Source organism: Trichosurus vulpecula, chromosome 2 (genome assembly GCF_011100635.1).
Source record: "Trichosurus vulpecula isolate mTriVul1 chromosome 2, mTriVul1.pri, whole genome shotgun sequence".
Lineage (NCBI taxonomy): Eukaryota > Metazoa > Chordata > Mammalia > Diprotodontia > Phalangeridae > Trichosurus > Trichosurus vulpecula.
In genome coordinates, this window is record NC_050574.1 from 43,453,864 (window position 1) to 43,479,906 (window position 26,043).

Sequence of the window (26,043 nt, forward strand, 5' to 3'; positions counted from 1 at the left end):
TGGGAGGGTCCTTAGGACTTAGAATGTCAGAGCTGGGAGGGCCCTTAGAACAGGGAAGGTCAGGGCTGGGAAAGGCCTTAGAACAGGGAAGGTCAGGGCTCTGAGGGTTTTTAGGACTGAGAATGTTATAGCTGGGAGGGGCCTTAATGATTATGTAGTCGGGACTTCTCTTTCTCTAGATGAGAAAATAGATCTATATAAGAAGAATCTGGCCCCAGACTACAAATAACAGACAGAGAGAAATTAAATTAGTTTCTTGACACCCATTTCTATGCTGTTTGCTCTATACACATTGACTTTTTCTTAGGTCCATTTCACTTTTTATATTTTATGCTTTTATGAAGAAGAACCTCCCCCTCCCCCACCCCCTTCAAGAAACTATGGCTCTTGGTGTGGTTCCCGCATACTCTCTCTCATACATTAGCATTTTTGGTGGCTGTATCTCACTACTGATGAGAATGAATCTCCAATCAGAAAAGCTATCTAAGGTGATTAATATAGAAATGTTTTAAAGGAAAATTTCCATCAGTTTGATTCAGCAGCTCTTTATTGAAGAACCCTCATTGAGAAAACAAAGTGTTGGATGATATTCCAAGAAGGAGGCAAGGTTGTCATTTTTTCTAATCATCTCCACACAAATCCCTGGATATGAGTAAATGGAAGAGTTTGGCTGAGGTAGAGATGATTTCGGGGAGGAGTAGATGGAGATGACTTCATGGCTTCATGAATGAAATGAAACATCAGCTTCATTCTATGGGGTGACAAGTATAGTGAGCTCTTCATTTCTTATTGACAGAGCAACCCAGTAATAATCCCACCAGGATTGTCCTTAAACAGTCTAGTGATTCCTTTGTTGGTCTTAATGTTTCTTTATGTTCACAGGGAAGCCTTAAGTGAGTAGTATCCCATCGTGGACAATCTGAAGAGGTCCTGTATCTCATTACACAATTTTCCTTTCATTTAAATGGATAAGGAACAGAAGATAAGCATCTCCAGGAAATGAGAGTACCCTGTTGTCATCTACACTGATCAGACCATGTATTTCAGTCCTGAATGGATTTTAAGAAGGTTATTGAAAAATGGAGGAGGCAATCCAGAGGATGATAAACTATAATGGTTAGGGAATCAGTGTTTAGCTACACAAGAATTAGTGGAAACAACTGGGTATCTTTATCCCAGAAAAGAGAAGACTTGGGGTCATGGTCATTATTTTCAAATATTTGAAGGGCTATCATATAGTAGAGTGCTTGGCCTTTTTATGATTTTCCTCAAGGTAGAATAGATTTCAGAAAAATGGATGGAAGTGGTAGAGAGGTGGATTTCAATAGACTGGACAAACTCCTAGTAATAGAATTACACTAAAGTGCTAATATTCCTTAGCAGAGAGTATTTTTTTTCCATTCTTGGATACCTGTTAGCAAAGGCTGTGATCACAACATTACAGCATTATATTTGTTAAAAGCATTAGGACTGAAAGGGGCTCTAAAGGTCATTGAGTCCAATTCACTTTTAAAATGATTCACAAATCATTTTGATGATGAGGAAACTGAGGGTCAGAGATGTCAACTGACTTGAGCTGTATCACGCAGCATACTAAGTGGCTACAAGATTTCAAACCTGGTCTTACTTACACCAAGTCTAGTACTCTCCACTATGATACCCTGTTCTAAAGAGGATGTGTGTTCTGATAGCGATCATCTTAGAAGATTTCTGAAGTCTATAATTTTGTGTGCCAAGAGGGATAAAAAAGATTTGGGGAAAAGCCAAATATTGGGATGGATGCCCAATGATCTGAACAGCATTCTTGAGAGAGATCAAGAAAGAGCAGAACCGAATGATCATCCTAAAAGTGGAGAACTGTCCAGTGTTGACTTTATTGTTTAAGTTCTTGTGCACATTTCATTACATAGAAACAAGTCTTCTCTTACCCAGAGGTGACCAAAGTGATGAATTTGGGAGAGGTCTCTTTCTCTGATTCAGGGGGTCCTAAAAACAAGATAATCTTATACAATAGTGGAAGATACTATGTGGGGGGGGGGGTCAGTGGTGCAAGGGCTGGGGTAATTTCTACTTGTATTCTTTAGCATAATAAAGAATAAATGTGGAGTAAGTAGAAGTTAATTATTTTAAAGCTGTGGCTAGAGAAATCAATTAACTAGCATCAGATGAGTTTCACTGAATGACATTAGGCAAGGGTGGTATAGATCAGCAAAATCTGGGGAAGACTGGTGACTGTGACCAGTACTTGTGAGAATGCCTATGTGGTGGCAATGCCTGGCAGATTGAGCTGTTGTATGTTTGCTTGTTTTTTCATAGAAAATAATTCTAGTCATAGGGTTAGGAACTCAAAAATGGAAGGAACCTTAAAATGGCAGGTTTTCCTAGTGGATAAAATACTATACTTGGAGTTAAGAATTCCTCAGGTTCAAATCCTCTCTCTGACTATCCAGCTTTGTGGCCATGGCCAAGTCACTTAACTGTGTTCAGTTTCAGCTTTCTTATCTGGGAAAAAGTCAAAATAACTATCATATGTGCCTCACAGCATTGTTGTGGGGAACAAAATGAGAAAGCATTACAAGAAGTATTATAATGCAGTCCATGATTTTGTAGATTGGGAAAGTGAGACCTAGAGAATATATATGATTAACCCAAATGCATGCAGACAGAGACAGGATTCAGTCCTGAGTTGTCTAATTCCAATCTAGTTATATTCCATTGTAGAAGGCTGCCCTTAGGTGAATATCTATGCTGATCATTCTCAAATCAATTTATCCATCCTTAACCTCCCTGCTGACCTCCCGTCTTGCATCTTGAACTGCCTACTAGACATGTTGAGCTGGATGTTATATAGACATCCTAAACTCAACCTATCCAAAGCATTGTCCTTCCCCTGAAACCTTCTACCTTTCCTAATTTCCCTATTACTGTGAAAGAAACTGGTCCTTCTGTTCCCCAGGCTCATAACTTAGAAGTCACCTTTGACTCCTTACTCTAACTCTCCCTTTTTCCCAATCTGTTGCTAAACCTGTCAATTTTACATTCATCACCTCTCTTGAATATACTCTCTACTTTCCTCTGACACTGCCACCATCATGGTGCATGGTCCTCATCACCTCACATTTTGTGTCCCCCACTAGATTGTGAGCTCTTTGAGATCAGGAACTAACTTTTATCCTTTTTTAAAATATCCCTGATTCTTAGGACAGGCAATTAAATGTTTATTGACTAGGTATTGACTGTATATCTCTCCTAGTGTTCTGATCCATTGAAAGGAGGCCAGGGCAGGTAGGCATTGTGTTTGTGGTTTTCCTTCATCATTGGCACCTATATGTCCTGATTGTTTGGCACAGCCCTGGTGGCTGAGGAGAACATATAGACTTTTTGTGACAGCCTAAGCTACTGCTCTGAAATAACAACTCTCTGCAACTCTATCTGATCATTTGTAACCCTAGTTATTGGAGAAATTTGTAAAAAAAAAGATGTTCACAGTATTTTTTAAAAAAATTTTGGAACAACTCCTTTTATTTCTCATTTTTTCAAAATGTAACCAATATCTCTTCTTAAGAGTCACTTTTCTCCCCCATTAGTTTCCTCAAGGCTCCTTTGACATCCTTGTTTCTGAGGCTGTAGATGAGGGGGTTGAGCATGGGTGGAAGGACACCATACAATATAGAAATGATCTTATCCCAATCTCGGCTGGCTTTGTCCTGTGGCATCATGTACATGGAGATGGCAGTACCATAGAAGACAATCACCACAGTCAGATGGGAGCTGCAGGTAGAGAAAGCCTTTTTTCGACCCTCAGCGGAGCGCATTTTCAGCGCAGCTCTCAGGATACGGCCATAGGAGGCAAGGATGAAGGCAAAGGGTGCTAAAAGAGTCAGGGAACTGCTAGCCATCATAAACAATTCATTCAAATGCAGATCATTGCAAGCAAGCTTAATGACAGCCAAAAGCTCACAGGAGAAGTGATTGATGAGGTTGTGGCCACAGAACTCTAATGGGGTGGTCAATGTTGGGATGACGGTGAACAAAAAAGATGAGACCCAGGATACGACTGCAAGCTGGACACAGAGCTGGGGACTCATTCTCACTGGGTAGCGTAGTGGGTCACCAATGGCGATGCAACGGTCATAGGCCATGACAGCTAGAAGGAGACATTCCACAACCCCCAAGTAGAGGCCAGCACACATCTGGGCCAAGCACTGGCTCAGGGAGATGGCAGGGATCCTGACTAAGCAATTGATTAGTACTTGAGGGAGACTAGATGAAGTATAACAGATGTCCAAGAAGGATAGGTTGCTGATGAAGAAATACATAGGAGTGTGGAGGTGGGAATCACAATAAATCAAGAAGAGAATGAGGCTGTTTCCCAGCAAAGTGATGAGATAGGATATCAGGAGCAGGCAGAAGAACACAGCTTGGGCTCTGGGGTACTCTGAGAGCCCAATCAGGATGAAATAGGTCACAGATGTGTCATTTTTTTCTATCCATAGTCTTCCTTCACTATCTACATCACCAAAGAGGGGGAAAAACATTGAATCACCAAATGGTTCTAACAGACATTTTGAATTTTAAATGACAGATCAGTTTTTATTGTCCATTTCAACCATCTAGTGAGAAATCTCCATTGCTAGTATTATCACTATAGCTTAGTATTTAAATAGTACTTTCAAATTTGAAAAATGTTTTACTTATCTCATTTCATACTTCAAACAATGTGAAAGGTGGGCACTAATTATTATCCCTAATTTTAGATGAGGAAACTGAGGCTCAGAGAGTTTTATTGATTTGCCCAGGAACACCCTGCAATTGACCAAGACAGTTCTTGAACTTTGGTTTTCCTGACTCCAAGTCTGGTGTTCTATGTCCTATGTCTCTACGACTGCATGAACCCCAGCATACCATAGTAGGGTGTATTTATGAGTTGTTATGAACTGAAATAATCATAATCTGTTGCCCAAATTCCTGGGGATAATCCCTAAGTAGATTTAGCAATGTAGCGTTAGCTTTTACTTTACTGAATTTTATATCTTTGGATCTGCCAGACTTGGCATTGCAAGTATACATTGGTGAAGAGTTTGTGGTGACGTCTGTGATACGATTAGGTATTCCCTTAAGAATAGGGGAAGCTGAATGTTATCACATAAAGAACATTGGCAATGATGTCAGATAACCACTTTCTAAATACTGCATCTATGATTCAATCAATCAATTCAATAAATATTTCTTTAGTATTTCCTATCTGCCGGGCACCATACTGGATGAAGAGATATAAAATACAGAAATGAAACAGTTCTTGTCTTCAAGGAGCTTATATTTTTATCTGGGGAAAACAAATATTTAATGTGAGGCCTTGGGCAAGTTGTTTTACCACCTTAGGTCTCAGTTTTCTCATCTGCAAAATGAAAAGGTTGAACTAGGTGCTCTCTTCAGTCCCTTCCAGCTCCAAGCCTTGATTTGATCAATTTGGTGGGGACAAATAATGATAAAACAATAACCATGGCAATTCCCATTCAGCTGCCCTTTACAGTCTCAGTGGATTGTAGAACCATTAGAGAGTGAAAGGAGGATCTCTGGCATGGAAGTCACGCACCTAGGTTCTAATCTTAGTCTTGACACTAACTTGCTCTGTGACCCTCCACAAAGCAATTTCTTTCTCTGGCTAAGGTTGAACGAGAATGGTGTGTTTTAAGTCATATATTCTATGATATAAATGATCTTGTTGGACCTTGCAACAGCTTTGTCAGGTACCTAAGGCAAGGATATATTTTGCACCCGAGGAGTTTGAAGTGGATATCTTATAAATATTCTTATGTGGCCCAAGTTAAAGAGTTGCTTATTTCTGGGATGCCAACTTTAAATGGCATCCTCCTCAGTGGGCAATTGCTGCCTTTTCCGTCTTTCCACATCATTCACAAACATGCAGGATAATACCTTCTTCTACGGTGAGACAACCTAAATTACAGATAGAAAAAAAACCCTCAAAAATTCTCCTTAGCTGGGACCTTTGTCCCTAGGTCAAGGCTATTCTAGTGAAGTGGAAACAGAATTAGAAGTGGGGCTAAACAATCAGCCCCATTGTTATTAGTTCCATAATCTTGAGTGAACTCAGTTACCCTCTCTGAGCCTGTTTCCTTATCTCTAAAACCACAATCACAATGCCATTCCTAATATGTTCTGTAGGTCCTACTACATAGGGCCATTTAAAAATTCAAATAAGATACTGGGAAATAAAATCTATAGAAATATCTATTGTTATATATATTTTTTCTGGGTCAGTGTTGCTTAGAGCCACTAACACTCAAAGTGGGGGTCATGGAGAGGGTCATGAAACGTCAGGTCAAATCTGTCACAAGGATTCTAATCTCTTTTTGTATCCCCAGTGCTAAGTACAGTTTCTGGAAAACAGGAAGGGCTTAATAAATGTTTATTGACTGACTAGTGACATCTGACTACGTCTGGAAGTGTTTCACCCGTATGTAGGATTTTCAAGTCTTGTTGATAATTCAGACACAGTCATTGAGATCGTGTTACTCAGAGGGTTTGTTTCTGAAAGGAACAAGAAATTCAAGAAATAAGCATGGATTTTCCTGGAGGAGTTAGTCAGCAGAGACCTGTATTCGAAGTCATGAGAGTTGGATTTTAGCTCCGACTCTGCAATAAACTCAGTAGGCCCTGGGTTAACTCATTTAACTTACTAGGGTCTTTGTTTCCTCATTTGTAGAATGAAGGGGCTGGAGGAGGTGATTGTTGAGAGCCCTCATTCCTATGCCAATGATTCTGTATCATGTGGTCCTATAGACTTGGATTGTGCCTGGAATCCGGGCACTCTAACTCCGAAACCAAAATTGGCGCAGGCAGTATGACAGGTGTGGGGTGGGAAAGCCATCACTGCATTTGACTTCAAGCATTCGAGTCCGGGTCCACCCATTTCTTAGCTTTGTGATGGCAGCCTAATCACTCAGACTCTCTTACCCATGTATTTCTCAACTGTAAAGCAAAGGAGTTGCATTGGTTGGTCTTAAGGTCCTAGTTAAATCCAGCATTCTATGAAATAGAAAGACTATTGCACCTGGAGCCAAAAGACCTGAGTTCAACCTTCTAGGAGCTTTGTGACTTTGGGCAAGTCTCTTCATTTTTTTTTCAGGAACATTTGCCTCATCTGTAAAATGGAGACAATTATAATTGCAATAATTTTTTCATTGTCTCGTTGTGAGGGGAAAAAACTTGCAGCATTTTAAAAACACACAAAAATGTGAAATCATGATCAGACCATTGTGTTCCTCAAGGAAATCCAGGAGTGCTAATCCTCACCCCAATGGGGAGAGCAAATCCAGCCCATACCACGGTCATCCTCTGAAGCATCGTTGATGTTTCAGGATACCTCAGGGTTTGGGGGCTACAACTGCATGGTGCTTAGCCAAAGACACAGGAGGGACAAAGTAACACAAAGGAAATCTGTCACTTAGTGGCCAGCCGACTGAGCCCGGTGAATGTTTCTTCCTTCATAAAGACCAAAGGGCTCTGTCTGGTTGGTATCTCTCTGTCCAGCAATCATTAAAACTGGGCACTATTAATCAGAACAAAGATACTTTTGAAGAGCAAGGCTGTTGTATGAGATCCATTGAAAGGCAAACAAACCATTTTAAAAGAATACAAATAAAACATTTACCTGTATTATGTCCCATGATTCAATCATCTTCAGATAGCTCAAGCATAGAAGAAAGAGAAATGCATCCCAGCAGCCTGATTTAGATTAGGCCATGCCATTTGGCTTCTGATTCCCATTGGTCTCTGCCAAGAGGGATTTGGAGAAGGTGTAGCACACATTCAGAGTAGGAGTCATTTCTGGATGCATGGGAATTTCTTATATGAAACAGGAGAGGGAGGACATTCTATTCAGAGAAGGGGGCACATGCTATCAACCTTGGCCTACTTCTCAGGAGATGATGTCACCAGAAGGCATATTATAAGACCTTTGGAACAATGTAGAGCTGGACATTAGGGTTCATCTAACCCATCTCCTTCCTTTTCTAGATGAGGAAACCCCAGCTCAGAGATGTTAGTATCTTTATCCAAGGTCACATTAGTAAGTAGTAGATTCAAGTTTCAAATCTTGGTTCTTTGGCCTTTGACTACAAATCCAGAGCCCTTTCCAGTGCACATTGCTTTCTTCATAAATTTACAGAATCACAAACTTGGAATTTTTTGCCTTTAAAAGTTTGGACCATTCATTTTCTCTCACTTAATTGGAAATCACTGTAGACATAATTAGTACAACTTCCCACTGATTGCAGGATGGTCATACCAAAAGCATTCCTGGCACATGGCTATCTAACATTTTCTTGAAAACCTCTAAGAGCTCACCACATTGTGAGGAAGCTGGTTGCATGTCTGTCTGAGTTTTTAAAATAATCAGCCAATTTCTTTTTTTTCCCCCAATAACACAGAATTAAAGGATTGTAATTTTGTAATTCTTTTTTTTTCCTTTGGAGGGGGAGAAGGCAGGGCAATTGGAGTTAAGTGACTTGCCCAAGGTCACACAGTGTGTCAAGTGTCAGAGGCTGGATTTGAACTTAGGTCCTCCTGACTCCAGGGCTGGTGCTCTACTCACTGTGCCACCTAGCTGCCCTAGAATTGTAACTTTTAAGAGCTGAAAGGGAGCAGAGGGGCCCTCTTTTGTGGCCCCCTAATTTTCCTGATGAAGAAATGGAGGCGTATAGTAACCCACAGCGATGGGACTGCTCGGTGTCAGAGCCAAGCAGGAGGGCAGGTCTTATGTCCCTATGTCCAGTGATCCTCCCGCTTCACCAGTTCCTTATTCCTTTCATTGGAGCCACACAGAACAAATCAAACAAGTCTTCCATGTGACAGACTTTTAGATATTGAAAGACTGTGAATCTGTCCCTGAACCTTCTCTTCTCCAGACTCAACATCTTCAAATCTTTTAGCCAATCCAAACGCCTTGGTTTAGAATTTCTCATCTTTCCCAGACACTTTTCTGCTCCCCTCCCCCCTTAAAATCCCTTCCTCCTTCCCCTTTTGAATGTAAGGCCTTTAAGGCAGGGCTGCCTTTCTTCTTGAGTTTCCTTCCATTTCCAGTGCTTAGCACATAATAATGGCACATGATCATCACTTAATAAATTCTCAATGACTTGACCCTCTTATGAATGTACTACATCTTCAACATTCCTCTCTAGCTATGTAGGTCAATGAATAATATCCTCAAAAAGAATTATATGGGCTTGTCATGAATCAATTAATTTCATTGGATCAGGCAACTTTGGGGAAAGAATACATTCTAAACAGGTCGGGCCAAACTAACCAGCCACCTCACGCTTTACAGTCAGTCCATCGACTCGAGTTGACATCACCTCTCTAGACTGGTTGACAGATATGTCAATTATATAGTGCTTACCAAAAGGGGGGAGCAATTGGGCATAGACCCGTAGCCCTAGGCTGACTGTTTTTGAGACATGGTGCAATTTTGTTCCTAGAGTGTTAGACTTGGAGTCAGGACCAACTGTGTTCTGATGTAAATTCTGACTTTTATTAGTTGTGTGCCTATGGGAAAATCAGTTGGTTTCTCTGAGCCTCAATTTCCTCATCTGTAAAATGGGTTGATAATGGGTTGTTGTTTTAAGTAAGCCTCAAAGGAGATTATTTCAGTGGCCAGGGCATGAGTCCCAGCTTGGTCATTGACTTGCTGTGTGTGCATTTAATCTATCTTACCTGTGACTCTTTCATTTTTCTTCAAAGTAGGGAATTGAACTCAGCATTTTCTAAGATCGTTCTTAGCTCTGATCATTTTCTAAGATCATTTAAGATTCTAAGATCATTTCTAAGACCATTCTTAGCTTTTAAGTCATAAGATCACTTCCATTTCTGTTTTTCTTTCTTTGAAGGTCCCATTGATTTCTCACATCCTATGGTACCTCTAATGCTTACTGTCTGTGTGAGCTTTCACAGCAATTCAAGCCCCCCGAGCCTCTGTCTGCTCACTGTAAAATTCTGGCGTTTGTCAAGAAGGCCTTTAGTTATTTTCTAGCTCTAGATCCAATCCGATGATGAATTGGCCTCTGAGGTCCATTACAATTCTAGATACTCAGTTCCACAGTTCTGTGTTTTAAGAGCACTCCCAGCTCTTCTGTTCTCTGTTATAAAATCACCCTCAATACTAATATCTTATGTTTTATTTTCTAATGCTTACTGTTCTAAAGTCCCGTCCACCTCTGATGTTTTATTCTTTTATGACTATGAACCCTCTAAGAAGGTACTGCTCTCACGCTGATTCACAGTTTTCTCTCATGTATGTACAGTCAGTGCCCTCCATGCATCTCTTTCCCAAGGCTTTCTCTCCTTACTCCTTCTGTGTTATGTCTAATTTCCTGTGTCCAAAAGACACAGGAAGAGGCAAAGAGAAACATGTCTACATGTCTACAGCTCTATTCCTTGTCAAGGCTCTCATGGACACTCACCTCCAACAGAAATTCTCCTTCAAGCATGACTAACCCATCTCCCCCCGGTGCATCATGGGTGCATCCTCAGAGCCTGCCATAGGGAAGAAAGTGAATGAAGTAGACCCTAACCTCTAGATACATTCCCAAGGCCAAGTTCTTGCCCCCTCTTTTCCTTTAGTTTCTCTTCCTGTAACATCTGCAAAGGAATCCCTCTGTAAAGAGGGGCAAGCACTTCAATTAAGCCAGAAGGAAAGGAGGAAAATAATTGGGGAAGGAGGCAAAGTTGGCCTTCACTTCTCCTTACTTTCTCCAGGGACTGTGGGAGAGACCTCTGAGGGAACAAGGCCTCATTAAAATCAAGACTGTTTTGTTTGGCTTGGGAGGGGGAAGTAAACTTTCTGACTCACTTGGAGTCATTAGGGGAGAAGTTTTGGAAGATGAAGTTATCAGATCACCTCAAAGAAAAAGCAAATCAGCTGCTCAGAAAATACCCTGTGACAGCTAAGGAGAGGGGCGGAGAGAGGGGTTGGGGAAGGAAAGAGGACAGAAGAGGGGATAAGAGAAGAGAGAAAGAAGAATAAAAGAAGGGGCAGCTAGGTGGTGCAGAGTAGAGCATTGGCCCTGGAGTCGGGAGGACCTGAGTTCAAATGTGGCCTAAGATACTTGACAAGTCACTTAACCCCAATTGCCCTGCCTTCCCCCCTCAACAAGAAGAAAAGAAAAGAGAGAGAGGAAGAAAAGAGAGAGAAAGAAGAAAAGAAGGAGAAGAAGAGACAGAGAGACAATGTTACAAGAGCGTAATAGTTTATCTGTGGATAAAACTAAATCAGAATGTCAGAGACTGAAAGGGCCCTAGAGATGTAAGGGATTAGCATTCAAAGGGACCATAGTTCATAGAATTTAAGGTTTGGGATGAACCTTAATTGTAAGTTAGTTAGATTGGGAGGTTTGGGAGGTACCTTAGAAGATACAATGTCAGAACTGGGCATGACCTCAGAACATGGGATGATGGAGCTCAGAGGGCCCTTGGAATATAAAATGCCCAAGTTTGGAGGAAACTTCAAGCATCAGATTCCCAAAGGGAGAGAAGCCACAGAATGTGAAGAAACAGACTTGAGAGAGGCCTTCCTATACTCCTCATTCTACAGATGAGGAAGCAAATGCAGAAAGGAAGAGCCTGCCCTAGAACCCAGGGTCTCCTGACAGTGATTCCTGAGTTCTTGTCTCTGTACCACACTGACCTTTCCAGTGTGGAAAACTTAACATATGTCATTTTAATTCACATAAAAATCCTAGTAATTTTCAACATTTGAGATAAAATGCTAGGCCTGAAATCAGGAATACCTGAGTTCAAGTCCAGACTCATACACTTACTAGCTGGGTGACCCTGGGCAAGTCACTCAACCCTGTTTGTCTCAGTTTCCTCATGGTCTCTGGGTTGATTTTCCTGGGGTCTTCAAGTTTATCAAACACTAATCTAATTAGATCACTGAATGCTGTATATTTTCGTGACTTATTTTTCTTTTTATTTGATCATCTGTTTAAACCAAAGTACTATATTATTTTGTTGATTGATGCTTGGTAATAGAGTTTATGTGCAGTAGATGGAGTGCAAGGCCTGATGTCAGGAAGACTCCTGTTCCTCAATTCAAATCCAGCCTCAGCTGCTCACTAGCTGTGTGACCCTGGGCAAGTCACTTCACCCTGTTTGCCTAAGTTTCCTCATCTGTAAAATGAGCTGGAGAAGGGAATGGCAAACCGCTCCAGGATCTTTGCCAAGAAAACCCCAAATGGGGGGGGGGGTCACAAAGAGTTGGATACAACTGAAATGGCTGAACAACCAACAACAAGAACAAAAGTACAATTTGAAATCAAGGCCTCCTTTGTTTCTACTTTTTTCATTATTTGCTTTGAGACCCTTTGGTCTTTTGTTTCTCCAGATGAATTACATTAATATTTTTTCTAAGTCTAAAAAGGAATTCTTTGGCAGCCTTATTTGGCATAGCACTGGTTAAATAAATTAATTTAGATAGTTTGCAAGTCTTAATGTATTAGTTTGGCATGGTCATGAAAGATTATTATTTCTCAAATTATTTAGGTCTGTCTTTATTTGTATAAAGAATTTTTTTCTAGTTGTATTTGTATAGTTTGTCTGTGTCTTGATCCATAGATTTACAAGTATCTTATACATTCTGCCATTATTTTAAATGTGAATTCTCTTTCTATCTCTTCCTGCTGGCTTTTGTTAGTAATGTATAGAAATGCTAATGATTTTATGGATTTTTTAAAATTTTACATCTTTTCTGGAGCTACTGTTTTAATTAATATTAATTGACCTTAGGGTTCTCTAAGCCTACCATGTCATTCAGAAAAAGTGATAATTTTGTTTTCTATACACCTACGCTTGTCTCCTCAATTGTTTTCCCTTATTGATATAAGTAGCATTTTGAAGCACTATATCAAATGATAGTGGTGGCAATGGACAGCTTTTCTTTACTCCTGGTCTTATTGGCGAGGACTTTATTATATTTCTATTGCGTACAATGATGACTCTTGGTTTTAGATAAATACTTATTTTGTTTAGAAAAAGTTCATTTATTCCTAGGTTTTATAATTTTTTTAACAGAAATGGTTATGATATTTTGTTAAAAGTTTTTCCTGTAATAGAATCACTTTTGTTGTTTTTTTATTAATATGTCCAATTATGTTTATAGTTTTCCTATTAATGGATCAGCCTATCATTGCTGGTATTAATCCAAACTGGTGATTGTGTATATAGTCTTTGCAATATGATTCTGTAACCTCTTTGCTAATATTTTATTTACAATTATTGCGTGAATACTCATGAGAAATATTAATCTGTAGTTTTCTTTCTCTGCTCTAAGTCTCCCTGGCTTAGGTATCAAGATCCTGTTTGCTGGGGCAGCTAGGCGGCATAGTGAATAGAGCACTGGCTCTGGAGTCAGGAGGATCTGATTTCAAATCCAGCCTCAGACACTTGACACAATTCCTAACTGTGTGACCTTGGGCAAGTCATTTAAGCCCAATTGGCCCTGCATTCCCCACTCCAAAAAAAGATCATGTTTGCAACAAAGAAGGAATTTAATAGGATCCTTTATTTTCTCATTTGTTCAAATAGTTTTGGTAATATTGGAATTAATAATGAGCATTTATATAGTATTTTAAGATTTTCAAAGTGCTTAATGTACATCATCTCTCTTAATCTTCTCAACAACCCTGGGATGTGCTCTTATGTCCCCCATTTTAAAGATGAAGAAATTGAGACAAATTAGATTTTCCCAGGGTCACCCAGCTTTGATCTGCCAATTTTTAATTTTACTTTTACCTTGCTTCTTGGTTATTTTAACCCATAAAAGACACCAGAAGTAGGAATTTGCTGAAGCACAAGTCCCCTGAGGTTTGAGTTTCTGAAACTCTTCTGCAGAATGACTAACCACTGTGATTTCTGTGGGACACATGAAGCCCATGTCTTGGAGAGTAAAATTACATGAGATATTCCCATTTGTAGTGAGACAGGATGATCATCCTCAAATTGCCCATATGGCATACTGCTGTAGACTTGAAGTTAGGAACTGTGTCCCAATCCTGTCATTTCTTGCCAACTATTCTAATACTGACTCTTCTGGACTTTTGTCATTGTAGATTTTTAGTAAGGAAGGGATTGTTGTTGTTCTTCAGACATGACTGATTCTTTGTGATGCCAGGGACCATCGCACACCAGGCCCTTCTACCCTCCAGTATCTTCTGAAGTCTGTCCAAGTTCATGTCCATTGTTCCCATGATATTATCTATCCATCTCATCTTCCACCATCCCCTTTTCCTTTTGCTTTCAATCTTTCCCAGCATCAGGGTCTTTTCCTTTTTTTCTTTTTTTTTGAGGGGGGAAGGCAGGGCAATTGGTGTTAAATGACTTGCCCAAGGTCACACAGCTAATAAGTGTGTCAAGTATCTGAGGTCAGATTTGAACTCAGGTCACCCTGATTCCAGGGTCAGTACTCAACTCATTGGGCCACCTAGCTGTCCCAACAGGGTATTTTCCAATGAATCGCATGCTGTCATTATGTGGCCAAAGTATTTAAGCTTCAGCTTCAGTATCTGACCTTCCAGTGAATAGCCTCAATTAATTTCTTTAAGTATTTACTGATTTCATCTCCTTACTGTCTAAGGGAGTCTCAAAAGTCTTCCCTAGCACCACAGTTCAAAGTGTCAATTCCAAACCCATTTTCGCCTTGCTAAAATTATTATATTTTTAGTGGTTGGAATGTGATTGAATATGCTTCATTCTCTTTGAAAATTTTGGCTGAAAGCTGTGTGCTATTTTGACTTGAAGGTCTGGTTTTAAATTCAGTTTATTTTGATATTTGGTATCAATGTATTTCGTAGCTGAAAAACAGACTTTAGAAAGACAACTCAGTCTAAATAAGAGAAGTTCATTTTAGTTTTTACTAATGTAATTCACCTCTTGACAACTGACCCAAAGTATTAAACAAGGAGAACACAGGGCTGTGGGACTTCCTTCTGGCTGAGAATTGTATTCCCAGAATCTTCTAAACTCTGAACACATTTCAGAATTGAATTGGAAGATTTCCCGGAGTCCTACTGATAATTATCTTGGAGAGAGGGGCCTCAAGGGCAAGAGATCAAGCAAGAATTAAGCAGGGGGAGGAGGGAAGGAATGCCATCAGAAGAAGGAGACATTTGTGGTGAGCCACGGAAAGTGGATATATAAGCCTGAGACTGCTGACCTTCCTTTCTTTCTTCCTAGAGACAGTAGAATGGATAGTTGTTCATTTTCTCACTTTAATGTCTACCCCTGCCCCCCCTCCCACTGGCTAGGCAGTTGGTGACTTAGTTTCTTAAACTTGTAAATATGATTAATTGTTGATCAACAGACATGCTAAGCTGTATGTATTCATTATTTAACAATTGCGATTATAACATGGTGAGAGAGACAGAGACAGAGAGGGGTGAGGCAGGGAGCGGAAGGAAAGGAGGAGAGAAGGAGAAATGGAGAGAGACAGGGAACGAGAGAAGGAGAGGAAAAGGATGGAGGATAAGGTGGAGAAGGGGAGGGGGAAGGAGAGGAGAGAGGGATGGAGGGAGAGAAGGAGCAGGGGAAGGAAAAGAGAGAGAGAGGAGGGGAAGGATGTGAAGAGAGGAAGGGAGATGGAGGGGAATAGAAAGAGGGAAACAGAGGGAGCCAGGGAGACAGAGATAGAGACTCCTAGGCAGAGATAAAAGTTCCTTTCTCTAGGGGAAAAAAAGTTTGGTTCAGAATGTATGAGGGGTCTTGGAGACAAGCTAGCACTCTTGGGTAAAGTGGGAGAATATAACTGAAAAGTGTGGCACTGAATCTGATTCTGGATGCCCCTAAAAATAAAATTCCAAGCTTGTAAGGACAGCCATCCATCAGAAAAGCAGGCCAAGCATGGGCATTTTCACCATTGAGGTCTATTTGGTAGTCTGGGCTTTGAAAATAGAGCCACATCCTGTGAAGGGAAGCGGGGTGAGTTACTTGGAAGGGGGCAGCTGCATCCCTGAAGGGCAATGAGTCGTTGGGTAAGCTCCATCCCCATGATGGAACAGGTGGTATGATTATACTCACCAGATTTTAAGGTTCAAAGGTTGGATCACTTTACCTAATCAGCTCTCTAGTGCCACCTGCTGTTCACACTCACCAATTCATGACACTCATTTAAAATCCCATTCATCAACTATGGAAATGCTTGCTTTCCCTGATGTCTAAGGTTTCTGGGGGTAAGCTCTAAGGTGGATGTGGATGGAAGCGAGGGCAGTGGCAGGGCAGAAGGCAGCATGCCAGGTCTGTCCTGGTGTCCTGGTGATGGATAGCTTTCATAGTTACTTCTAAGATGTCAGATGAGTTTGGACCCATCTTCAGAGCAGAGCTGCTGTTCTGCCAAAACTTTGTCACTGGCTACTTGGGTCCCAAGTCCTGGCAGTTCCCCTGAGTCCCCATCCACAGCTGCTGTTTGCCCCTGCTTCCACTCCTGCCTTCACTGTAGCTACTGAAGTGTTGACTTCTCCTTGGTTCTTCTTGCTCTGGATCTTCCTGGGTCTGACCTAAGCTTCCCTTATTCTCTTGAGTGTGAGGGAGGGGAGAACCAGGGTGGCTCATCAGGAAACATTTCCCAATATTTTTAAAGGAGCAATGAGGCTCCCCATCCCAATGATTCCATGTTGTGTACCCATTCTGTCCCAGAATACCAACTGGTCAGTCAACAGGCATTTGTTGAGTGTTTATTACATGCCAGGTACTGTCCTAAATACTGAGGCACAAAGAAAGATCAAAAACATTCCCTGCCTTTAATGATCTCACATTCTAATGGGAGAAACAACATGTAAATTAGTAGGCACACAGAAATGTAACACCCCCACGTCCAGAAACAGTATTATACAATATGCTGCTTATACACAGGGAGACAGGAATTCTGATTGACTGTGGGAATGGTGAGTGAGATGTTGTATACTTGCTATAAAGGGCTTAATTCTTTTGCTTGCAGACAAACTGAGGGAGTATCACCAGGGAAGTATTTAAAAGAGATTTTTTAAATGGTGCAACCTTTAATAGTGGATTATAGATCTTAGAAATAACAGATTTGTATGTTTCATGTTTCTTGACCTTAAGGGAGGGCAGCTGTAGAGACTACTGAGAATGGACCTCCCATGAGTGGGATATTTCTATCTACCCTGGTTTCAGATGAGTTCTCATCTCCATTCCAGCTGAAGATCTCATCAACTCTTGTTATAAAGAGCATCCATACTCCAGATACATAAATGTGAGCTTGAGCTTCTCCAGGGAAGTTGGTGGTGTCAACAAGAGAATGGACACTGACTCTGGTGTGTCCACACCCTCTAGCACTCACTACAGTGTCAGCACTGATTGGAACAAATTCTAGATTTTTTTTTTCAAAATTCTAGAAAGAATTTTAAGCAACAAACCAGGGCCCCATTCCTGCACACTTTAACTATGCATGATAGAGACAAGAGAACCCAGTGAACACCACAAAGAATTTCACTATTCAGTCCCTGAAATGGACACTGAGATATTGGACTTTGCTAATTGTCCAGTACCAGAAGAATGGAAGGATAGGTTGGAGCTAAAATTCGGCAAAATGAAAAGAATGTCCTCTCTGTAGGATCTGCTTGGGGGTACAACTCACAGAATCATTTTGCCCATTCCCTACCAAATCAGCAAAAGATCTGGGAAGCTTCCTGTATCTATGATGGAAACCCTCAGAACTATCTCAAAGAAAAGTTGGTAAATGACATTATCACAGAATCCAGCCATCTTTATTCATCACATATTTTGGCGGCATTCAGGAAGAATGGAAAGATCTAGATGTGTGTAGAGGACTGAACTTTGGAAAACGAAATAAAGTCAACAAGTACATTGTGGCTTTGGATTCAAGGTACCCTGGAGTGTCTGCTAGTCAGCAAGTGGCATTCAATCTTTGGCTTCAGTAATGAATACTAACTGATTCCTGTTTCTGAAGAAGACCTCCCCCCCGCCCAAATACTAATTTCACAGCTCTAGCTGAATTTTACCAATTTGAGCAAATATTCCAAGGCACGGGACCCTGAGGGTCCTAGTAACATTCCAAAGGCTCTTGGAGAAAGTAGTTGGGAATATTAATTACCTGGAAGTGTTAATATACCTTGGTGATATCATTATCTATAAGATACTGGAGGAACAGGAGGAGACACCGAGGAAAGTGTTGGATTGGCTGTGGAAAGGTGACCCAAAGCATTGAATTAACAAATGCCAATTTTTCAGAGGTTCTGTTAAGTACATGAGCCACATTATATCCCAACAAGATGTGAACACTGATTCAGAGAAAGGTAGAAAACCTCATTGTTCCAATTGTGTCTGACTCTTCGTGACCTCTTTTTCGGGTTTTCTTGGCAAAGATAATAGAGTGGTTTGCTATTTCCTTCTCCAGCTCATTTTACGGTTAAGGAAAAGAGGCAAACAGGGTTAAGTGACTGAAGCTGGATTTGAACTCGGGTTTTCCTGATTCCAGGCTGGGCGCTCTGTTGACTGTGCTACATAGCTGCCCACAAGAAAAGCTTATGAGTTGGTAAGCCTACAAAATCCTAGAATCAAGAAATTTTCTGGGATTTGATGATTATTGTTATGTTTGTCAATTACTATCCAATATTGTTGTAAGACCCAGAAGGTCTTTTGGAGGTAGATGGGCAGGGAAATATCAATCAGCTGGCTTACCTATGCATCCGTATTGGCTTAAACAGAAACAAGCAGACCTTTTGTTCTCCACACAGACTCCATCCTGGAAAGTTTGAGGGATGTCCCATATCAAAAGCATATTGATCAACAGACCCAATTTGTATGCTGAGGCACAAGCTTGACTGCCATGAATCTCATCATCTTGTCCACAAGCTTGAGTTCTTGGCTTTGAAGTAAGCTATCACTGAGAGTTCTAAGACTATGTTTAAGGATCCAAACACCAAGTATGGAGGGCAATAATCCATTGACATATTCTGACCAGTGCCAACTTTGATGCTGAGTGGTAACACTGGCAAATCAGGATTTCAGGTCTTTCTACTGGCCTAGCAAGACTGATGTGGTTGAGGATGCCTTGTCTGAAACATCACCTAAAATGAGAGCTGTGGTGAAATCAGAATAAGGTGGGAGGACACCCAAAGAGTCTGGGACTTACACCAGATAGGATGACAAATGACAAAGTTTGTTTCATTGGACCAACCTTATTGTCACAGTTGTTTGCAGATAACAGGCAGTGAGAACAGGTAACTGATAAGGGATGACAACAAGTAATAGAAGCCAAAACAAAACACAGAAAGGAGCAATTCTCAGAATCTGAAATTGTCAGCAGGACAACACCTCCATTCCATGACAATGGCAAAAGGTGGAGCTATACAGTGGAATAGGGTAGTTAGTCAGCAGGAAATTATTAAATACTTTCTATGTGCCAGACACTGTGCCAAGTGCTGGAGATTCAAAGAAAGGTATTTGGGGGCATAAAGGGATATAAAGACAGTGTCTGCCCAGGAGGAGTTCACAACTTAAAGCGGGGGGGAGGGGGGGGCACAACGTGTGAACAACTATATACAAAAAAAGCTACGTACAGGATAAATAGGAGATAATCAACAGAGCAATAGCACTGGAATTGAGAAGGATTGGGAAAGGGCTTCCCATAGAAGGTTGAATTTTACCTGTGACTTGAAGGAAGCAGAGATGAGGAGAGGAGCATTTCAGTCATGGGGGTCAGCCACAGAATGCCCAAAGCTGAGAGCTGGAATGCCTTGTTCCAAAGCATGGAAACAGGAAACAGCTGGTTTTACCCAGAGCATGTGCCCAATATATATCAATACCTTGATGGCCTTGGGCGTATGAGTTAAGAAAAGGTCCGGGAGATGATAAGAAAAAAAATTATTAGTGCAAGAAGGCTATAGATATCACAAGAAAGTATAAAATTTGCATGTGATGTATAAAAAAGTCATTCCTGATTACTAGGTCACATGACTAATAAGATGGAGAACAAAGTTTTTCTCTAATACTTAAGAACTCTCAAAACTGTCCAACATAAGAATTATGCCCAAGAGATATTGCAGCGGTTTCCATAATATTGTTGTTTTCCAGTTGTGTCTGAGTCTTTGTGACTTCATTTGGAATTTTCTTGGCAAAGATACTGGAGTGGTTTGCCATTTCCTTTTCCAGCTCATTTGACAGATTAAGAAACTGAAGCAAACAGGGGTAAGTGACTTGTCAGAGCTAGTAAGTTTCTGAGGCTGGATTTGAACTCATGAAGATGAGTCTTCCTGACTCTAGGCCTGACACTGTATCCACTGCACCTATCTGCCCATTATGCACAATAATGAACATTTACTGATACTGAGCACCTACTGTGTTCCAGACACTGTGCTAAGTGCTGAGAATATACAGTTCTTTCCTCCAAGAAGCTTACATTCTACCGGGTAAAGACAGCTCCTCTAAGGAAGCTGAGAAAGGAGTAGGAAGAAGATACCTCCATGGGAGAATGTTGGAGAAAGAAAACTAAGGAGCCAGGAGTGGAGCCTAGGGAGGGATGAACAGAGGATAGGACAATACCACCAACTAGAAGGCACTCCAAAGGGCAAGACACCCCAAAGTCTAATGAAGCAAAAAGCTGACAAATTATCAAGAAGCTGATTCCAGGCAGGGCCCTCTTCCTACTTACCTAAAACATAAGCTGGACCTTAAAGCATGGATCCACGCTACTCAAGACTTGGGTCTGTATGTTTAGATATCCCATATATGCATTTTTCTATACAGACTATACACAAAATTCTCAGAGGGTCATCCACAGTACACTTTCCATCCAGTCTCTTCCATCATTCCATCATTCTCTTCTGATAGTGAAGCCCTGGGACAGTCCCTGACTACCAGGAAAGAAGCCAAATCTTCCTGTCACCATTTGCTGCCATCAGAGTCTCCTGGGATCTGAACAAATGGGCCTTGTAACTCTCCTAGGGGCTAGGAAGGGCACATCTATCTTATCCATCCTCCAGACCCCTAAGGTCATGGAATGATGCCTTCTCCTAGCATCACAATATGATTATCTCATGTACCCTGTTTCCCTGGATGTCTGAGCAGCATTCCCTTCACTCTGCTGAGAATTGAGCTAGGTTTAAACCTGTGTACTAGACAAGCTCACATCCCATCAGCGACCTCTGACCCTAAGGGTGGGGCCCTAGATCTGCACTCAAGGAAAAGCCTCTCCCTGTGGTAGTCACTGCATTTCTGCCTGCCTGGCTAGCTGGGATGTAGTGCACTTAACTCACCACCCAGCATAGCCTGCATCAAGCACAGGCAGAGAGATGGCACTGGGGTCAGGTTTGAATGCTTGCTTGCTTGCTTGCCCATGGGTCAGCACTTCCTGGGCCTCAGTGGCTCACATGGGAGGTACAGGAGGGGAAGGAGAACAGCAGAAGGAGGTGATGGCAGAAGCATGCTGAAGATCTCTGTTGCTCTTCTCCATTTTAGGCTCTTTGTGCCCCCCAGTGGATTATTTTATGCACTTCTTGGGTACACACACACAATTTTGAGACCACGACTAGATGCTCCAGACAAGCTGGTCAATTCGGCTTACCAGACCACTTCTGAAATTTCAATTCACCATGGTTTTGCTAATATTGTTCCTTAGGAATTCCTGTGATAGGGAACCCACTACTTTTCAAAGCTGCCACCGGGATAGCTGTGTTAGAAATTTCTTATATCAAGCCAGAATCTACCAGAATCAATGGCAACATCTACCTATTGGTCTTAGTTCTTCTGCTTGGGCAAAGTAAAAGAAACCTGCTCCTCTTCCACCTCATTAACATTCACATATCTGAAGACAACTCTTAGATTTTCCTAACATCTGTTCTTCTAATGGTTAGGCATCCTCAGTTCTCTTAGACAATTGTCATTTGGCAGGAACTAGAGAAGCTACAGCCCCTCGGTTGTCCACCTCCAAACATTTGTTGATCAGCTCATTCAGTTCAATGTAAACATTTACTAAGCACATTCTATATCCACAAGGCACAGTGCAAGGTGATGGAGACATGTATTAAAAAAATAGTTTCTGACATCATGGAACTTATATTTTATTTTGAGATGCAGGGCAGCTAGGTGGTGCAGTGAGTAGAGCACCAGCCCTGGAGTCAGGAGGACCTGAGTTCAAATCTGGCCTCAGACACTTGACATACTTACTAGCTGTGTGACCTTGGGCAAGTCACTTAATCCCAATTGTCATGCCTTCCCCCCTAAAAATAAAAAAAAATAAAAATATTTTGAGATGCAACATTTACACTAATAAGTAAATGCAACCAGACATAGACTAATGTCAAGAGGGACAGATTATTAATATCTTGAGAGAGTCAGAAATTAGAAACTTCATGCAGGAGGTGAAAGCACAGTGTTCTTTGAAGGGAGCTAAGAATCCCAAGAGTCATGAGGGATACAGGAGTGGGTTTCAGACATGGGTTAATGCCGTGAAAATTCATGGAGGGAAGAGATGAAAGAGTTATGAAGTGAAGTTCTATGACATGTAATGTTTGTGGAGAAGAGGAACATGAAATAATACTGAAAATGTAAGTGGGATCCAGATTGTTAAAGGCGCTGAGGATTTTTGCCAATGGGATTTTTTTAAGTAGGGCAGATCCCTGATCAGATCTGTGATTCAGGAATATCAGCTCAGTGCCATCTCCTATATGAAGTTTTTTTTCTGATCTCAGTGATAAAGAAGAAAGGGAAATCTAGGAGGCTGACTAAGAAGCCATTGCAATAATCTAAGTGAGAGGTAGGGAGGATCAACTACAGTAGAAGCTGTGTAGGTAGGTGACAGAAGAGAAACATGTTCTGGAGATAGAATTGACAAGACTTGGCAGCTGACAGGACAGGTACGTGATGGAGAAGGAAGACCCAAGGACTCCGGGTGGTGAATGTGGGTGCCTGGAATGATAGTGATGCCATCAACAGGAAAAGAATAAAGGTGTTTGAAAGAGGGATGTGTGTGTGTGTGTGTGTGTGTGTGTGTGTGTGTGTGTGTGTGTGTATGTCTTTAAAGAACTAAATTTAGTTCAATTTTGAACATGTTTAGTTTGAGATATATCCAGCTGGAATTGAGCCTTCCCAATCTTTTCTTACCAATTTTCTGTTTACAGGGATGGCCCTGTAGAGGTGAGGATAAAGACTACTTTTTTTCTGGTTTCTTCAATTTTATTCATTTTTTAATTCAATGCAAGAAAGAAACCAATATGAAACAAAATCTACACCTATTTACAACTTTAGAAACTTAATGATAACATTTCTATTATTCTCTTTATGTCCCCTTCACTCTCTATGTGCATGTCCCTCTAGGATTCACACACACACACACACACACACACACACACGCCCCATAAACACACAGACATACACATATATACGTAGAAATATATATTGAAGTCAATATGTATGCAACACACCTGTTTCTGCTTTCTTGGATTTGTGTTATTTTATATATCTTCATATACAATATATTTACAATTTCTTTCATGCTGTATCATTTCATTATATTTATATTCTAGGGTTTATTCAGCTGTACCCCAAGTGTTTGTTACTTATATTGCTTACAGTTTTTGTTATTACAAATAATTCCACCATAAATATTATTGTATAGATATTTTTCTCTTGTAAAATATTCTTATGGTGGATAACTAATAAGGATATTGTTGGGTCAAAGGGTGTGGTTCATTTTTATGAACCTTGCTGTATATTGCTAAATTTCTTTCCAAAATGTTTGGATGAATTTGCAGTGCCACCAGTAATGCATGAGAGTAACTGTTTTATTATTGCCTTGACAGCATGTTTTCATTACTTTTATTTGTACATGTGTATAATGCATTCAGTGTCTTTCACTCCCACTGTCACTCCCACTGAGCTATATAAAACTCAAAAATAGAAAACTAATAACAAATATTCAGACTTTCTGTGCTAGCCTAGGCTGTATATCTGAAATAATGACTGGCTAAAACTGTGCCCTATTCATGTCCTGTGTGGTGGAAACCTCAACAAAGGTCTCCATGGGGGATGGATAGATTTCTGGAAAACAAAAGATACCTTGAAAGCCACAACTTCCTTTCATTTTAAATAATTTCTTTAATAGCCACTCATCTTCTGGATATTCTAAGAAGGGAACCAAAGATCCATTTCTTAGGAGTCCTTCTTTCTCCCCATTAGTTTCCTGAAAGCCCCCTTTACATCCTTGTTTCGAAGACTGTAGATAATAGGGTTGAGCATGGGTGTCACGATGCAATACAACATGGAGATGATCTTGTCTTCATCTCGGCTGGCTTTGTCCTGGGGCATCATGTACATGGAGATGGCAGTGCCATAGAAGACAACTACCACAGTGAGGTGGGAGCTGCAGGTGGAGAAGGCTTTCCTTCGTCCATCAGCTGAGCGCATCTTCAACACAGCTCCCAAGATGCATGCATAGGAGGCTAGGATAAATGTAAAGGGTACCAGGAGAGTTAGGGAGCTGGTGGCCATCATTAGCAATTCATAGAACTTCAAATCATTACACGCAAGCTTGAGGATAGCCAAGAGTTCACAGGAGAAGTGGTTGATAGTGTAGTGGCCGCAGAAATCTAGTGGCATGGTCAGGACTGGGACCACAGCAAGTAGAAATGATATGAACCAGGGTACCACTGCAAGTTGGACACAAAGCTGAGGCCGCATTTTAGCTGTATAGTGCAGGGGGTCGCTGATGGCTACAAACCGATCATAGGCCACGATGGCCAGAAGAAGGCATTCTACAACCCCCAAGTAGAGAAGGACACACATCTGTGCCAGGCATTCACTCAGGGAAATGATGGGAATCCTGACCATGCAGTTGATGAGCATCTGCGGTACAATAGACGATGTGAAGCAGATGTCCAGGAAGGACAGATTGCTGAGGAAGAAATACATGGGGGTGTGAAGCTGGGGATCGTAGTGGATCAGGAGAAGAATGAGGCTATTCCCCAGCAAGGTGACAAGATAGGACACCAGAAGTAGGCAGAAGAAGATGACCTGAGCTCTGGGATACTCTGAAAGCCCAACCAGAATGAAATAAGTCACAGCTGTGCTATTTCTTCTATCCATAGCATTTCTTTTCCTCTACCTGAAATAATAAGAAAAAAACATATCAGGTTGCAAAGTAGTTATAATAGTTTTTTTTGCACACATGACAGACCAATTTGCATGGGGGCATTCTTACCTTCTAGCTCAAAATCTTTTTGATTATGTGTACCCATCAGTGCTTATGTAGAGGATCTACATGGGTGTCTATGGCCAAAGCTTTTCTTGAGCTGGTGTCCATCTTTCTTGGAAGAATTTTCTCTACATTTAGCTAAGTTGGTTCATAGATATCATCTAGTGTCATAAGTGTTGAACTTATGTATAAAGACTTTCCATCATGTTTTGCATTATAAGATGTTGTATTCAAGGGTTCAGAGTCACCTCGATTCCATAAGGAGACGTGAGGCATAGGACATAAGTTAAGACAAGCAATTACAATAACAAGATAAATAGCAAACTCAGATGTATGTAGTCCTTTATGCTGTCAGAGCACTTAGACAGATCCAAGAATAGTAGGGGGTGGGTGGGGAGAATGGGGGGACACTGGACTAGAAATCTAGAGGCTCTGGATCTAATCCCAGTTCTTTCAGTAATTTCGTTTGGCCACGTACAAGTGAGTTCCCTCTCTGGGCTGAGAGGTACCCTTTAACTGATAGTCTGGCATAAATGATCTCATCTTATCCTTATAACAGCTTTCAGAGCTACATTGGGCATGCATTTTGCTACCCATTTGAAGATGAGAAGACTGAGGTGGATATCCTGACCACTGATGTGAAATGTACTTCACAGGGCTCTGCCTATTGGCATTTCATTAAAAAAATTTAAAATTTACTCATGCTTTATATTTTTATCATCTTTATATCCAGATATATCCAGATATATCTTATCTCACTATACATACTTATTGGTCCTGCCCAATGAACAATCCCTTGCGAG

The 26,043-nt window shown here is 41.0% G+C and overlaps 2 protein-coding genes across 2 annotated transcripts; both read right to left on the reverse strand.

The window, feature by feature from the left end:
• Positions 1-3,560: 3,560 nt before the first annotated feature.
• LOC118836392 (olfactory receptor 13H1-like) lies at positions 3,561-4,538 on the reverse strand. Its single transcript, XM_036743702.1, has one exon. It carries the CDS (start codon positions 4,536-4,538, stop codon positions 3,561-3,563), a length of 978 nt encoding a protein of 325 aa, XP_036599597.1.
• A 19,660-nt stretch (positions 4,539-24,198) lies between these two features.
• On the reverse strand, positions 24,199-25,161 carry LOC118835574 (olfactory receptor 13H1-like). The gene has a single exon (XM_036742773.1). It carries the CDS (start codon positions 25,129-25,131, stop codon positions 24,199-24,201), a length of 933 nt encoding a protein of 310 aa, XP_036598668.1. The 5' UTR covers positions 25,132-25,161.
• Between the last annotated feature and the right edge of the window lie 882 nt (positions 25,162-26,043).

Bases quoted from the DNA above. Each gene is read 5' to 3' on its own strand.
- LOC118836392 (XM_036743702.1), bottom strand. From the start codon at position 4,538: ATGTTTTTCCCCCTCTTTGGTGATGTAGATAGTGAAGGAAGACTATGG.
- LOC118835574 (XM_036742773.1), bottom strand. From the start codon at position 25,131: ATGGATAGAAGAAATAGCACAGCTGTGACTTATTTCATTCTGGTTGGG.